General features: G+C 44.5%; 1 protein-coding gene across 2 annotated transcripts in view; it reads left to right on the top strand.

Annotated features, from left to right (window-relative positions):
- The first annotated feature begins 3,180 nt into the window (after window positions 1-3,180).
- Window positions 3,181-15,136, top strand: part of OTOA (otoancorin) — an 80,798-nt gene continuing 68,842 nt past the window's right edge. For both annotated transcript variants that reach the window (XM_011987924.1, XM_011987925.1), the window contains exons 1-7: window positions 3,181-3,272; window positions 3,579-3,607; window positions 3,700-3,730; window positions 3,848-3,875; window positions 6,440-6,527; window positions 8,977-9,108; window positions 11,166-11,401. In XM_011987924.1, coding sequence (XP_011843314.1) covers window positions 3,182-3,272; window positions 3,579-3,607; window positions 3,700-3,730; window positions 3,848-3,875; window positions 6,440-6,527; window positions 8,977-9,108; window positions 11,166-11,401 — 635 coding nt within the window. In that variant the 5' untranslated portion in view covers window position 3,181. The remainder of the gene's footprint in view (window positions 3,273-3,578; window positions 3,608-3,699; window positions 3,731-3,847; window positions 3,876-6,439; window positions 6,528-8,976; window positions 9,109-11,165; window positions 11,402-15,136) is intronic.

Genomic DNA, 15,136 nt, shown 5'->3' on the forward strand with positions numbered 1-15,136 from the left:
TAGAGATGGGGTTTCACCATGTTGGCCAGGCTGGTTTTGAACTCCTGGCCTCAAGTGATTTGCCCACCTCAACTTTCCAAAGTGCTGGGATTACAGGCGTGAGCCACTGTGCCCCGCTCATGATTTATTCAGATACTTTTCTGCCACCCCCTCCTTTCCTGGGACTTCAATTACACATATTTCAGTTTCATATTGCTCCAGAGACCTCTTAATTTTTTTGGTCTTTTCCCCCCTGCATTTTACTTTGGATAAATTATTTTCCTATGACTTCAAGTTCACTGATTTTTATTCTGCAGTGTCTAATATGCTGTTAACTCTATCCAGTGTATTTTTCATTTCAGATATTATATTTTTATCTCTAGAAGTTCATCTTGGGGTTTATTTTGTACCTATCATGTCTCTCCCTTTAACATGCTCACTGTTTTCCCTATTTTCTTGAACTTACAGAGTGTATTTATAATAAACATCCTTGTCCATTAATTGGATCTTCTGTGTCATTTCTGGATCTGTTCTATTGATTGGATTTTTCTCCTGACAATCAGCCATATTTTCCTGCTTCCTTGTATGCCTGGTAATTTTTATTTATTTATTAAAAAATTTCCTTGACACAGGGTCTCGCTCTGTCACCCTGGCTGGAGTGCAGTGGCGAAATCATGGCTCACTGCAGCCTCAACTTTCCAGGCTTCAGTGATCCTCCTACCTCAGCCTCCTGAGTAGCTGGGCACCTGCTACATCCCTGGCAAATTTTTGCATTTTTGGTAAAGACAGAGTTTCACCATGTTGCCCAGGCTGGTCACAAACTCCTGAGCTCAGGCAATTCACCCTCCTTGGCCTCCCAAAGGGCTGGGATTACACGCATGAGCCACTGTGCCTAGCCTGCCTGGTAATTTTTGATTGGACGCTGGACACTTTGGATTTTACATTGCTGGGTTTTTTTTTCTTTTTCTTTTTTTTTCTTGCTCCATCTTCTGGTTTTCTAAAGTTTCTGGGTTTTATCATACTGCTTTAAATATTGTTGGGTTTTGTTCTGGAATGCAATTCAGTTACTTGGAATCAATTAGATCCTTCCAAGACTTGCTTTTGAGCTTTGTTAGGGCACATCTAGAATAAACTTTAGTCTAGGGCTAATTTGGCCTATCATAGAGGTAATTATTCTTTGATGATTGACCCTGATGCCCAATGTATTTGGAGATTTTTCCATTGCAGCTTGTAGGAGCTATTCTCATTCCCCTGTGAGGTTCAAGGATTGCTCTGCGTACGGGTGGTTCATTCTCCAGCCTCAGGTGGTTTCTTACAAGCATGGGTAGATAAATATTCAGCCAAAGACTCAAAAGACCCTTCTTCAGATCTCCAGAACTTTCTCTCTGTGCAACTTCCTCCTCTCCAAGTATTCTTCCTATGGATTCTAGCTGCCTTGATTTCCCTGAAGTTCCACTCTGTCTCTTCTGCTCAGTGAGACCTGTAGGCTCTGTTTGAATTCTCCCTCCTTGTGCTATGGGCTGGAGACTCCAGGCACTGAGCAGGAGCAATTACAGAGTTCAGCTTGTTTGCTTTCCTTGCTCAGGGATCTCAGTCTTGTACTACCTGCTGCCCAATGTCTGAAAAACCTTTGCACCCACATATTTCAGCCAGCTTTTTAATTGTTTAAGGCAGGAAGGTTTACCCATTGCCAATTACTCCATCATAGCTAGAATAAAATTATAACTAATTTCTTTTTATTGTTATTACCGAATGGTATCCACTGAATGGAGATACCATGTTTAACCTTTCACCTGTTACTGGATATGTGATTCTTTGCAATATCTGGCTACTATGAATGAAGCTATACAAATCTTTGTGTAGACATGTTTTCATTTCTCTTGCTTAAACACCTAGGAGTGGCATGTCTTGATCATAGGTTATTGTATATTTAAGTCTGTAAGACGCTGTCAGTTTTCCCAAGCAGCTGTATCAGAGTTCCCGTTGTTCCATATCATCACCAACATTTGATAGTCAGTCTTTGAAATTTTTACCCATTCTAATGACTTTATAGTGGTCTCGTTGTGGGTTTAGTTTGCTAGTTCTTGTTAGCTGTGATAATCAGTTGCGTGCTTATTGGCCATTTTTACATCTGTTTTTATGAAGTTTAACTTTGTATCTTCTTTTTTTTTTTTTTTTTGAGACAGAGTCTTGCTCTGTTGCCCAGGCTGGAGTGTAGTGGCGCCATCTCGGCTCACTGCAAACTCCGCCTCCCGGGTTCACGCCATTCTCCTGCCTTAGTTTCCTGAGTAGCTGGGACTACAGGTGCGTGCCACCATGCCCGGCTAATTTTTTTGTATTTTTAGTAGAGACAGGGTTTCACCGTGTTAGCCAGGATGGTCTTGATCTCCTGACCTCATGATCTGCCCACCTCGGCCTCCCAAAGTGCTGGGATTACAGGTGTGAGCCACTGCACCTGGCCAACTTCATATTGTTTTTACATTTTTTCCCCTTGGCTTGTATATCTTCTTATTTAATTATAAGAGTAGTTTTTATATTCTGTATATACATTTCTTGCAGATAAAATAGAGTCTATACTTTTTTTTCAGACAGAGTCTCGCTGTGTTGCCTAGGCTAGAGTGCAGTGGCACAATCTTGGCTCATTGCAACCTCTACCTCACAGATTCAGGCAATTCTCCTGTCTCAGCCTCCCAAGTAGCTGGGACTACAGATATGCGCCACCAAGCAGTTAATTTTTGTATTTTTAGTAGAGACAGGGTTTCACTATGTCGGCCAGGCTGGTCTCGAACTCCTGACCTCAAGTGATCCACCCACCTTGGCCTCCCAAAGTGCTGGAATTACAGGTGTGAGCCACCATGCTTGGCCCAGAGTCTACTTTTGACCATGCCTTTTTGCTGGATTGAGAGGAGTCAGAGGTAGTGGTAAGATAAACAGGCCATTGTAGTCACCAAGGAGAGAGATGATAGTGTCTTAGACTAGAATGTGGGTTTAGATGGAGGAAAGTAGGTGAATTTTAAAATTATTTTAAAAAAGATTTCAAGGGATTCTGGGTCTACTTGGTTTTTCCTTTTGTCTTCTGAATGTCTCTATATATGTATGTTTATATACATGTATAAATATGTGTGTGTGTGTGTGTGTGTGTGTGTGTATATATATATTTTTAAACCTGAATCACTTCTATGCTTAAATTAACTACAGGAGAATGTCTCAGGAACCCACGACATACTCCCTTTTCCTATTCCTTTTTCTGAGTCATGGAGTGTCGAGTTATACAGTGCCAAATTCCAGGCAGGGTAAGTCCTGAGGGAATAATCACCCTTTGTGGTTTCCACACAGTTTAGGGAATGTGGTGGGATAGATACATTAGGTACATGATGCTGTAAGTTGTTTTTTGGGGGGGGTGTGCATGTATGATTTTTCAGGATTATTCTAAGAGGATTTTTCAAGCCACGGTTTTCTCAGAGTGGACAGTTATAATTCAAATTCACTAAAAATTTCCTTTATGAGTGGCTTTCTGGGGCTTTTCCCCTAACCTGTATTTGTAGTTTTGAAGGTCACACAATTCAATTCTAGTTATACATTCAATGGCTTTCTTACAGATTTGCATCCATTGTTGCAAAAAATGGCGGTGAGTATTCTATTTTCTCTTAATCAGAATCCCCTCTACTGGAATTGCCAACTTTTGGATGTTATACTTGATGTTATCTCTTTGCCTTTTAGGAAGAAATAATAGATGGAAGCTATCTGAATGGTAATGTGCCCCCTCGGTCTCCACTTGCTGCTTCTAAGAATTTCAAACAGAATACGGCTGTGATCTCTCTGGAATGATTCCTTTTAAAGATGTCTTTTCATTTTATTCCCATTGTAGCACTGCTGGATCTCATACAGTTTCAAAGGTAACCTGCCCTAGAGGAGAGGGGAAGGGATGGGATAGATTTTTAATAAAAATTCTTAATGGAAGTCTCTTAATTGTAAAAAGTAATATGTGCTCATTACAAAAAATGTCAATCAATGCACAATGTTTTAAAAGTCAACACCCTTGCTCCACAGACATCATTCTTCCTCACTCTAGCGTAAGAGCCATTTTTTTTTTTTTTTTTTTAAACGGAGTTTCACTCTTGTTGCCCAGGCTGGAGTGCAGTGGTGCTATCTTGGCTCACTACTGCAACCTCTACCTCCGGAGTTCGAGCAATTTTCCTGCCTCAGCCTCCTGAGTAGCTGGGAATACAGACACCCATCACCACACCCGGCTAATTTTTGTATTTTTAGTAGAGATCGGTTTTCACCATGTTGGCCAGGCTGGTCCCAAACTCCTGACCTCAGGTGATCTGCCCACCTCAGCCTCCCAAAGTGCTGGGATTACAGGCATTAGCCACCGTGCCCGGCCTAAGAGCTGAAATTTATTGAGTGCTTTCTATGTAGTGGGTATTCTACTAAGTGCTTGGTATAGAAACAATCTAATCCTCACAAGTGCCACACAGGTAGGTCCTGTTGTTATCCCATTGCACACAACGGTGAAACTGAGGACCAGGAAGGGTAAATCAAGGCCACACAACTGGGATGTGAACCAGTGGCCTGGCTCCAGGACCCATTTCCTTTACTTTTGCGCTATAAGCTGCATATAGACAGATACCAGGGACATGGGGCAGGGAGGTAGGTAGTGTGGAAATGTCAATATTAATAAACAATTCTAATATGATGAGTACTATGAAGGAGAAGAAATAGGGGTCTTGGGGCCCCATGTCAGGGATACCCAGTTATGTTGAAGTGAAAGATCCCCATAGCCCCTCCTTTCCCTAAGATAACACCAATGGATACTTTTGGATATATTCTTTCAGTCTAAGTATTTTATTTATTAATTTAACCATCCATCCATCCATCCATCCATCCATCCATCCATCCATCCATCCATCCATCCATCCATTCATCCGTCCCTTTATAAGATTACAGGCCAGGCACGGTGGCTCATGCCTGTAATTCCTGCACTTTGGGAGGCCGAGGTGGGCAGATCACGAGGTCAGGAGTTGGGGACCAGCCTGGCCAACATAATGAAACCCTGTCTCTACTAAAAGTACATAAAAATTAGCCAGGCATGGTGTTGCGTGCCTGTAGTCCCAGCTACTCGGGAGGCTGAGGCAGGAGAATCACTTGAACCCAGGAGGCAGAGGTTGTAATAAGCCAAGATTGAGCCACTGCACTACAGCCTGGGCAACAGAGTGAGACTCCGTGTCAAAACAAACAAACAAACAAACAAACAAAAGATTACAAAAGGCTATTCATAGGCTGGGCATGGTGGCTCATCTCTGTAATCCCAGCACTTTGTGAGGCCAAGTTGGGAGGATCGCTTAAGGCCAGGAGTTCCAGCCCAGCCCAGCCCGGCCAACATGACAAAATCCCGTCTCTACTAAAAATACAAAAATGAGCTGGGTGTGGTGGTGCACACCTGTAATCCCAGCTACTCAGGAGGCTGAGGCAGGAGAATCGCTTGAACCTAGGAGGCGGAGGTTGCAGTGAGCCGAGATTGCACCACTGTACTCCAGCCTGGGTGACAGAGTGAGACTCTGTCTCAAAAAGAAAAAAAAAAAAAAGAAAAGGCTATTCATGAGCATTTACTGTGTGTTGGGCACTACCTTACACAGTTTTCATGTGTGAACAAATTTTAATCTCACAGTTGTTAGCAATATTTCATAGAAAGGGAAACTGAGGCACAAAAAATTTAGCAAATTGTCTCAAGTCACACAGCTGAGTGATGAAACTAGGTTTGGAGCCCACACTCTTAACTATGCTATTCCAGCCTCTCATGGTATACCTAGCATCTGCTTTTTAAATGTACATCTTTCTAACTCAATCAGTTTGGATTGTAGTCAATCTAAGTAGATTGTTACGGAAATTAGAATATTGCATACAGCTTAGAAATTTGGGAATTGGCTTTGAGAGAATGGGATCCAGGCAGATTCCTAGAATTGGAAACTCTTCTATCACTGTGGCTGGTTAAGAAATTTTTTACTTCAGCCTGGGCATGGTGGTTCAGTCCTGTAATCCCAGCACTTTGGGAGGCAGAGGTGGGAGGATTGCTTGAGCCCAGGAGTTTGAGACCAGCCTGGGCAACATAGTGAGACCCCATCTCTACAAAAAATAAACAAAATTAGCTGGGTGTGGTGGCATACACCTGTGATCCCAGCTGCTTGGGTGGCTGAGGTTGGAAGATCGCTTGGGCTGGGGAGATTGAGGCTGCAGTGAGCCGTGATCGTGCAACAGAGCAAGACCCTGCTAAAAAAAAAGAAAAGAAAAAAGAAAGAAAGAAAGAAAAGAAAAGAAAAGAGAAACCTCCCACTTCCAAGCACAAAATTTCTAACACCCCTGGTCCATCCCGACCTGTCCCCTGGGCACTTAGCTAGTACAGTAGTGCTTGTAGGAGAACCTGTCATTGTGATCTTTTCCCATCTGTCTTCAACTGAAGCTCCCACGTGTGGATGGATGACCTGTCCCACAGAGTCCTGGCCTATCTGAATTCTCGGAATGTTGCCTTCACTATCTCCAGCCTGCAGGTGTGTACCTGAGACCCATCTTTCTGTTCCCATCTCAGTGCTCAGGGATTGCAAACTCAGGGGCCAGGTAAATTGGAGAAGTGGGCTAGACGTAGAGACAGTCTTTACTTCTGCAAGGAAAAGGGTTCTGTACAGTTCTTCTTGAAACGTGATATAAGATATTTTGTCTCTCTTTCATTTTCCCACCTTTGATGGAGACATGATATATTAGGGTATGGGCTGAGCTGCTATAACAAAAAGACCCCCAGAGGACAACAGCTCAAACACTTTAGTTTATTTCTTTCTCATGTAATAGTCCAGAGCTAAGTGGGAGAGCCACAGAGAAAAGGCAGCTGTATTCCATGAGGTTATCCAAGGACCCAGGTTCCTTTTATCTTTTTGCTTTGTCATCTCCTGGGGAGTTATTGCCCATGTGGTGGAAACACCACACCCCTTCTCCAATCCAGGGGAGGGGTGGGAAGAAGAAGACAAGGGTAAACATCTTCTCTTCTGAGGATATGACTTGCAAGTTACACAATTCCCTCTGCACACATTAGCTTGGCTCACACATCATAGTCGCATCTTACTGCAAAGGAGACATGTACCCAACTAAAAGTTGAAGGGTTCAATTGATGAAGAGCAGTGAGAGAGTGGATATTTGGATATAGTGATCAGTCTTTCTACCATGGGTCCAAGAAATGTATTTTTTTCTCTTTTAACTCTACTGTAATGAAAACAATAGCGCAAGCGTGTTGAAAGGTGGCAAGGGGTATTTGCCTTAAGGGGCAATAGGGCTCATGCCTGAGGTGGTGGCTATGGTGAACTGCACAGCACCTGCCTGACCATTAGCCTAGTGTGGCATGTTGTGTCTTTTTCATCACACTGTGGATAACACAGAAAATTGGGGAAAAATTCTTTCAGTATTGAGAAACAATTATTCAGTTTAGCAAAAGGCCATTTATGTCATTAATTAATGAATAAAGTTCTGACATGTCTTCATTGTTTCCATTTTTACTTACATTTTATTGAAAATGGAAACATCAACCAACATTGATGTCACAAATATACTCAGAGAGCTTGTTGTCTGCCAGGTCCCAGGACAGCCATTAGCTGAAGGTGGCTGTTGGCCCCACATGGCATCTGCTTTTCTTCTCTTCATCAGTCAGGGCAACTGAAGGAGAAGCAATGCTTGCCCTCTTTCTCTAGCAGTAATGGATACTCATGAGATGTATCTACTTTAACCTGATATATCTCTTCCTGTGTATATACCATATTCATTTGTTCATTCAATATCTACTGAGTTAACAACTGCTTTTTGCCAGACATGGCTCCAGACACTGAGGTCTCAGTAGAGAACAAGACAGTCATGATACTACCCACAGGACCTTTCATTTTAGGGGTGAGGCTTTAAGTAAGCCATTATTCACCTTGGTCAAGATAGAGAATAATAGCTGGCACTATTGAGCACTTACTGTGTGCTAGCCACTATCGAAAACACTTTACACACTGAATCCTCATAATAACCCTATGTGGTAAGTTCTCTTATTGCCTCCATTTTGCAGGTAAGAAAACTGAGGCCCACAAGAAGTGTTGCTGATTTAGCAAATAAAAATACAGATGCGGCTCTGCATGGTGGCTCATGCCTGTAATCCCAACACTTTGCGAGGCATAAGTGGGAGGATTGTTTGATACCAGGAGTCGGAGACAAGCCCTGGCAACATAGTGAGACCCTGTCTCTACAAAAACAAACAAACAAACAAACAAACAAACAAACAAAAAATTAGCTGAGTGTGGTGGTGTGGCCTGTAGTCCCAGCTACTTGGAAGGCTGAGGCAGGAGGATTGCTTGAGCCCAAGAGTTTGAGGTTACAGTGAGCTATGATCGTACCACTGCATTCCAGCCTAGGCAACCGAGAAAGACCCCGTCTCTAAAACAAAAACAAAAAACAGATGTCCAATTTCATTTGAATTTCAGATAAACAATGAGTGATTTTTTTTTTTTTTTTTTTTTTGAGACGGAGTCTCGCTCTGTTGTCCAGGCTGGAGTGCAGTTGTGCCACCTTAGCTCACCACAACCTCCATCTCCCAGGTTCAAGTGATTCTCCTGCCTCAGCCTCCTGAGTAGCTGGGACTACAGGTGCATGCCACCATGCCTGGCTAAATTTTGTATTTTTAGTAGAGATGGGGTTTCACCATGTTGGCCAGGATGGTCTTGATCTCTTGACCTCATGATCCACCCGCCTTGGCCTCCCAAAGTGCTGGGATTACAGGCATGAGTCACCGCGCCTGGCCCCTCACTTTTACATGTTGGTGGCTAATGAGGAATTTGGAGCTGGCCCAACCAGACTGCTGGCCACCAGTTGTGGTCTCTGCAGGGAATGAGGTGGCTGGGCTGGGCCGCTGGCCATGGTGCTGACCATGTGCTCCTGCTCTTTCTGTTCTCACCGACTCTCCCAACACCCCCAATACAGGCAGCCGTGGAAAACCACCTGGAGCAGCGTCTGCACCAGCCCCAGAAGCTGCTGGAGGACCTGAGGAAGACAGATGCCCAGCAGTTCCGCACTGCTATGAAATGCCTCTTAGAAGACAAGAAGGACCGCTTGGTGAGGCGCCCTTGGCATCCCGGGGATAGAGGAAGTCCAGCACCACGTGGTGTTGTTGAATTGAATAAAATGGAGCCTGACTTAGGCCTTGGCCCTTCATTGTCTTTTCCTCTCTCCTTCTGCCTCCTCCAACCCCCTGGGAGCTTTAGGATCTAAGTTTTCTCACTTACTTTCTCCAAAGTTAAAATGAAGAGCCTTATAATTTTCTATTTTATTTTTGTTTTAGACAGAGTCTTACTCTGTCACTCAGGCTGGAGTGCAGGGGCACAATCTCAGCTCACTGCAACTTCTGCCCCCTGGGTATAAGTGATTCTTGTGCTTCAACCTCCCAAGTAGCTGGGATTACAAGTGTGTGCCACCATGCCTGGCTAATTTTTGTATTTTTAGTAGAGATGAGATTTTGCCAGGCTGGTCTCGAACTCCTGGCCTCAAGTCATTTGCCTGCCTTGGCCTTCCAAAGTGCTGGGATTACAGGTGTGAGCCACCATGCCTGGCCTAATTCATATTTTTGTGAGTACTAAGAAATGAGGGGTTCTAATTGAGGATCTGAGGATCTCCTGATTGTTTGGGTGAATAAACATCCACTAATAAAAATTACTATGCACCAGTGGACACAGAGATCCTGCCCTCAAGGAGCTCACAGTCTGGATGGGAGACAAAAAACAGAAGCAGCTAATTTCCACAAAATGAGGTTAGTGATCCAAGAATATCACAAAGCAAGGCCTCTGAGACTGTAAAAACTGGGACTTAAAAAAGGTAAGTCATTTGCTCAGGACATACAGATAATGGAGGCCCTGGGATTTGAACCTGGGAATGCCTGACCCTAGTACCCATGGGGCTTAACCTGTAGGATTGTCATGAGAATTAATCAGATGATGCATGTTTGCTCCAAGCTTGGCATAGTAGAGTCAATGCTCAGTAAAATGGAAGCTTTTTTTTTTTTTTTCCTTAGAGACAGGGGCTCACTCTGTCATCCAGGCTGGAGTGCAGTGGTGTAGTTATAGCTCACTGCAGCCTTGATATCCTAAGCCCAAGTGATCCTCCCACCTCAGCCTCTCAAGCAGCTAGGACTACAGGTGTGCACCAGCACACCCAGCTAATTTTTAAACATTTATTTTGTAGGGATGGGATCTCCCTATGTTGTCCAGGCTGGACTCAAACTCCTGGGCTCAAGCGATCCACCTGCCTTGGCCTCCCGATGTGCTGGGGTTATAGATGTGAGCCTCTGCACTAGGCCAATCAGTCCTTTCCAAAAGCTCCCCAGATGGGCTGGGCATGGTGGCTCATACCTGTAACCCTAACACTTTGGGTGGTTGTAGGCAGATTGCTTGAGCCCAGTAGTTTGAGACCAGCCTGGGCAACATGGCAAAACTCCATCTCTACAAAAAATAGCTGAGTGTAGTGGTGTGTGCCTGTGGTCCCAGCTACTTGGGAGGCTGAGGTGGGAGCATTGCTCAAGCCCAGGAGGTTGAGGCTGCAGTGAGCTATAATCACACCACTGCACTGCAGCCTGGGTGACAGAGCAAGACCCTGTCTCAACAATAAAATCAAACTTTAAAAAAGGTCCCCAGGTGATTCTGATGTGCACCCAGAGGTGAGAACCACGGGCTTGGAGGAAAGACACATGAGTACCTTTAATGCATTACAGAGTTTGGTTCAAGATGACCTGGGGGCACATAAGGGAGGGAAATCTGATTTGAAGGAGGAAGTTGGAGGGATCAGAGACTTCACCAAGGAGATGGCAATGGAGCCCAGCCTTAAAGGATGAGCTAGATTTCACCAGAAAAAGGAGAGATGCAGAATTCCAGGTAGACCAAGGGCCTGAGGTATGCTGGTCAGATGTATCTGGAGACTAGGAAGGTTCCAGAGTGAGTGGAGCAGATAAAGGCCTTGACTTTGTTCTGCAGGGAATGGAAAGCTCTAGAAGTTTCAATATAGCAGCATGGTGTTAAACAGTGATCCTGACTTTCCCCACTGTTGCAATGTGTGGTCCCTCCCAGGGCTTCCAAATTGAAAGGCAGCTCTCAAGGTGACCCTGGCTTTTCTTATTGCTTTAGGACCTGAAAGACATCATCATCGACTTAGGAGAGATTCGAGAACGAGCCTTGCAGAGCCCTGGCGTGAACCGCAGCCTGTTTCTCATCACACTCGAGAGGTGTTTCCAGGTGCTGAACTCCCTGGAGTGTGTAGAGATCCTGGGCAAGGTGCTGAGGGAGTCCTCAGGCAGCTTTCTCCAGCCAGACATCACAGAGCGGCTCCCTCGGGACCTGCGCGAGGATGCCTTTAAGAATCTGTGAGTGGTTTCTCCCACATTTTTTCTTTTTTTTTTGAGATGGAGTTTCACTCTGTCACCCAGGCTGGAGTGCAGTAGCGCAATCTCGGCTCACTGCAACCTCTGCCTCCCAGGTTCAAGCGATTCTCCTGCCTCAATTCCAAGTAACTGGGACTACAGGGGCGCCTACCACACCCAACTGATTTTTGTATTTTTGTAGAGATGGAATTTCATCATGTTGGCCAGACTGGTCTGGAACTCCTGACCTCAAGTGATTCACCTGCCTTGGCCTCCCAAAGCGCTGGGATTACAGGCGTGAGCCACCACACCAGCCACTCCCACCTTCTTAACTCATCATACTATCCTTCAGGGGCTGTAGTGAGAATTCAAAGAGGTATCACCTGGCAGCAGGGAGAAGGCAGGTGGGGACAGGTTTATATGCATGTTTTGGAGCAAAAGCTTAAAATCTGTAGAGTTAGGCTGGCTGTGGTAGCTCACGCCTGTGATCCCAGCACTTTGGGAAGCAGAGGTGGGTGGATCATGAGGTCAGCAGTTCGAGACCAGCCTGGCCAACATAGCGAAACCACGTCTCTACTAAAAATACAAAAATTAACCAGGTATGGTGGCGGGTGCCTGTAATCTCAGCTACTTGGGAGGCTGAGGCAGGAGAATCACTTGAACCTGGGAGGTGGAGGTTGCAGTGAGCCAGAATTGCGCCACTGCATTCCAGCCTGGGCGACAGAGTGAGACTCCATATCAAAACAAAAACAAAAGCAAAACAAAACAAAAAACCACATAAACAAATACAGTGGGAAAAAAGTGTCACTAAATCCTAGCTAGATATGTTGCTTGCTTAAGTGTGTGTCAGATTGGGCTGCTATAACAAAAATACCACAGACTATGTGGCTAATAAACAACAAGTGTTTATTTCTCATGGTTCTGGAGACTGGGAAGTCCAAGATCAAGGTACTGGCAGACTCGGTATCTGGAGAGGGCTCACTTTCTGGTTTATTGGCACCTTCTCGCTGTGTCCCCTTGTGGTGGAAGGGGTGAGCAAGCCCTCTGGGATCTCTTTTATAAGAGCACTAATCCTATTCATGAGGTATCCAGCCTCATGAACTAATCACCTCCTCAAAACTCCACCTCTTAATACTGTCATGTTGGGAGTTAGGATTTCAACCCATGAAATTTGGGGAAATGCAAACTTTCAGTCCACAGCACCAAGGCTGTGAACCTGGGTCTTGTTCTATTGATTTATAAACAATCTGAGTGTGTTTTAAAGACTCATTGGCACTAAACTGAGACCTTCTTGAGGGACAGCAGGAGGAGTGACAGAGCATTGAAAAAGGAGGACTTTTCTCCTTTTGAGATGCCATGCCAGCGTATGTTGGTTACAGCCAGCCCTGCATGAAATTGCGCTTTGATGTAAACCAAATTCGAGGATTGGGTCTAGGACTTGAAGGGCCATAGGCATTGCAAACACCGCCAACTTCCTCCTTTTACTAATCGTAGCACTTTATGGCCATAAAACACTCTTTCTTTTCTTTTTTTTTTTTTTGAGACGGGGTCTTGTTCTGTCGCCCAGGCTGGAGTGCAGTGGCACGATCTTGGCTCACTGCAAGCTCTGCCTCCCGGATTCAAGCGATTCTCCTGCCTCAGCTTCCCAAGTAGCTGGGACTACAGGCACCCGCCACCACGCCCGGCTAATTTTTTGTATTTTTAGTGGAGACGGGGCTTCACTGTGTTAGCCAGGATGGTCTGGATCTCCTGACCTCGTGATCTGCCCACCTTGGCCTCCCAAAGTGCTGGGATTACAGGCGTGAGCCACCGCGCCCGGCCATAAAACACTCTTTCTAAATCTAAAAATGATTTAGAAGAAGGAAAAGCCCAATATGATGATAACAATGTGGGAGATTCCTTTTATCTTTTGCAGCCAAAGGGCAGTAGGTGAAACAGACAGTATACTGACCTCATCTTTTCTCTAGGGGTGTCAGTTTTTTCCACTAAGATGTATATACATGAAACCCTTTTGCTCTGCAGGCTATTACACTATTCCTTTTAAATTCAGTGTCTCCTCCCTCCGCCATTCATTCAGGTTGTGGAAGAGAACATCATTGGAGTGAGAGTTTATTGGTTACTGCTTACCTGAGTGAGCAGTAAACCCAAGTGGCAGAAAAACCCATTCAAACTGGCTTGAAGCAAAAAGGGAATTAGTGGAACATGTAATTGAATAGTTTTAGGTGTAGGGCTGACTTCAGACATAGCTGGATCCAGAGACTCAAATGATGCCATCGGGAACATCTTTGGCTCTTTATCTTATATGCTGAAAACCACTGAATTGTGTACTTTATTTATTTATTTTATTTATTTTATTTTTTGAGACGGAGTTTCCCTCTTGATGCCCAGGCTAGAGTGCAATGGTGCCATCTCGACTCACTGCAACCTCCGCCTCCCAGGTCCAAGTGATTCTCCTGTCTCAGCCTCCAAAGTAGCTGGGATTACAGGTGTATGCCACCACGCCTGGCTAATTTTTGTACTTTTAGTAGAGACTGTTTCATCACATTGGTCAGGCTGGTCTCGAACTCCTGACCTCAGGTGATCTGCCCATCTTGGCCTCCCAAATTGCTGGGATTACAGGCGTAAGCCACAGTGCCTGGCTGAATTGTGTACTTTAAATGGGTGAATTGTAAGGTGTGTGAATTATATCTCAACAGAGTTGTCCCCCACCTCCCCAAAAAAAGACCAAGAGGTGAGGAAGTGGAGACAATATGTATGGAATATTCTTTGGAAGGTGTTTAGCTGTGAAGGGGAAGAGGAAAATGGGAAAAATAGCTACATATAGCTAAGGAGTGTGTGTGTGGGCATATTTTTTATTATTAAGTTCTGGGGTACACGTGCAGGATGTGCAGGTTTGTTACATAGATAAATGTGTGCCATGGTGGTTTGCTGTACCTATCAACCCATCACCTAGGTATTAAGCCCAGCATGCATTAGCTATTTTTCCTAATGCTCTCCCTTCCCCCATCCCACCCCCCAACAGGCCCCAGTGTTGTTCCCCTCCCTGTGTCCATGTGATCTCATTGTTCAGCTTCCACTTGTAAGTGAGAACATGGAGAATTTCATTTTCTGTTCCTGCATTAGTTTGCTAAGGATAATGGCTTCCAGGTCCATTCATGTCCCTGCAAAAGACATGATCTTGTTCATTTTTATGGCTGCATAGTATTCCATGGTATATATGTACCACATTTTCTTTATCCAGTCTATTATTGATGGGCATTTGGGTTGACTACATGTCTTTGCTATTGTGAATAGTGCTGCAATGAACATGTGTGCATTTATCTTTGTGACAGAATGATTTATATATTTTTTGGTATATACCCGGTAATGGGATTGCTGGGTCAAATGATATTTCTGGTTCTAGATCTTTGAGGAATCGCTACACTGTCTTCCACAATGGTTGAACTAATTTACATTCAGGAGAGGGAAGGTTTTTTTTTTTTTTATGCTTTTAAGTTATAGGGTACATGTGCACAACATGCAGGTTTGATATACAGGTATACATGTGCCATGTTGGTTTACCGCACCTATCAACTCATCATTTACATTAGGTATGTCTCCTAATGCTATCCCTCCCCCAGCCCTCCACCCCTTGACAGGCCCCAGTGTGTGATGTTCCCCTCCCTGTGTCCAAGTGATCTCATTGTTCAATTCCCACCTATGAGTGAGAACATGCGGTATTTGGTTTTCTGTCCTGTG

This window comes from Mandrillus leucophaeus, unplaced genomic scaffold (genome assembly GCF_000951045.1).
Source record: "Mandrillus leucophaeus isolate KB7577 unplaced genomic scaffold, Mleu.le_1.0 Scaffold32, whole genome shotgun sequence".
Taxonomy (NCBI): Eukaryota; Metazoa; Chordata; class Mammalia; order Primates; family Cercopithecidae; genus Mandrillus; species Mandrillus leucophaeus.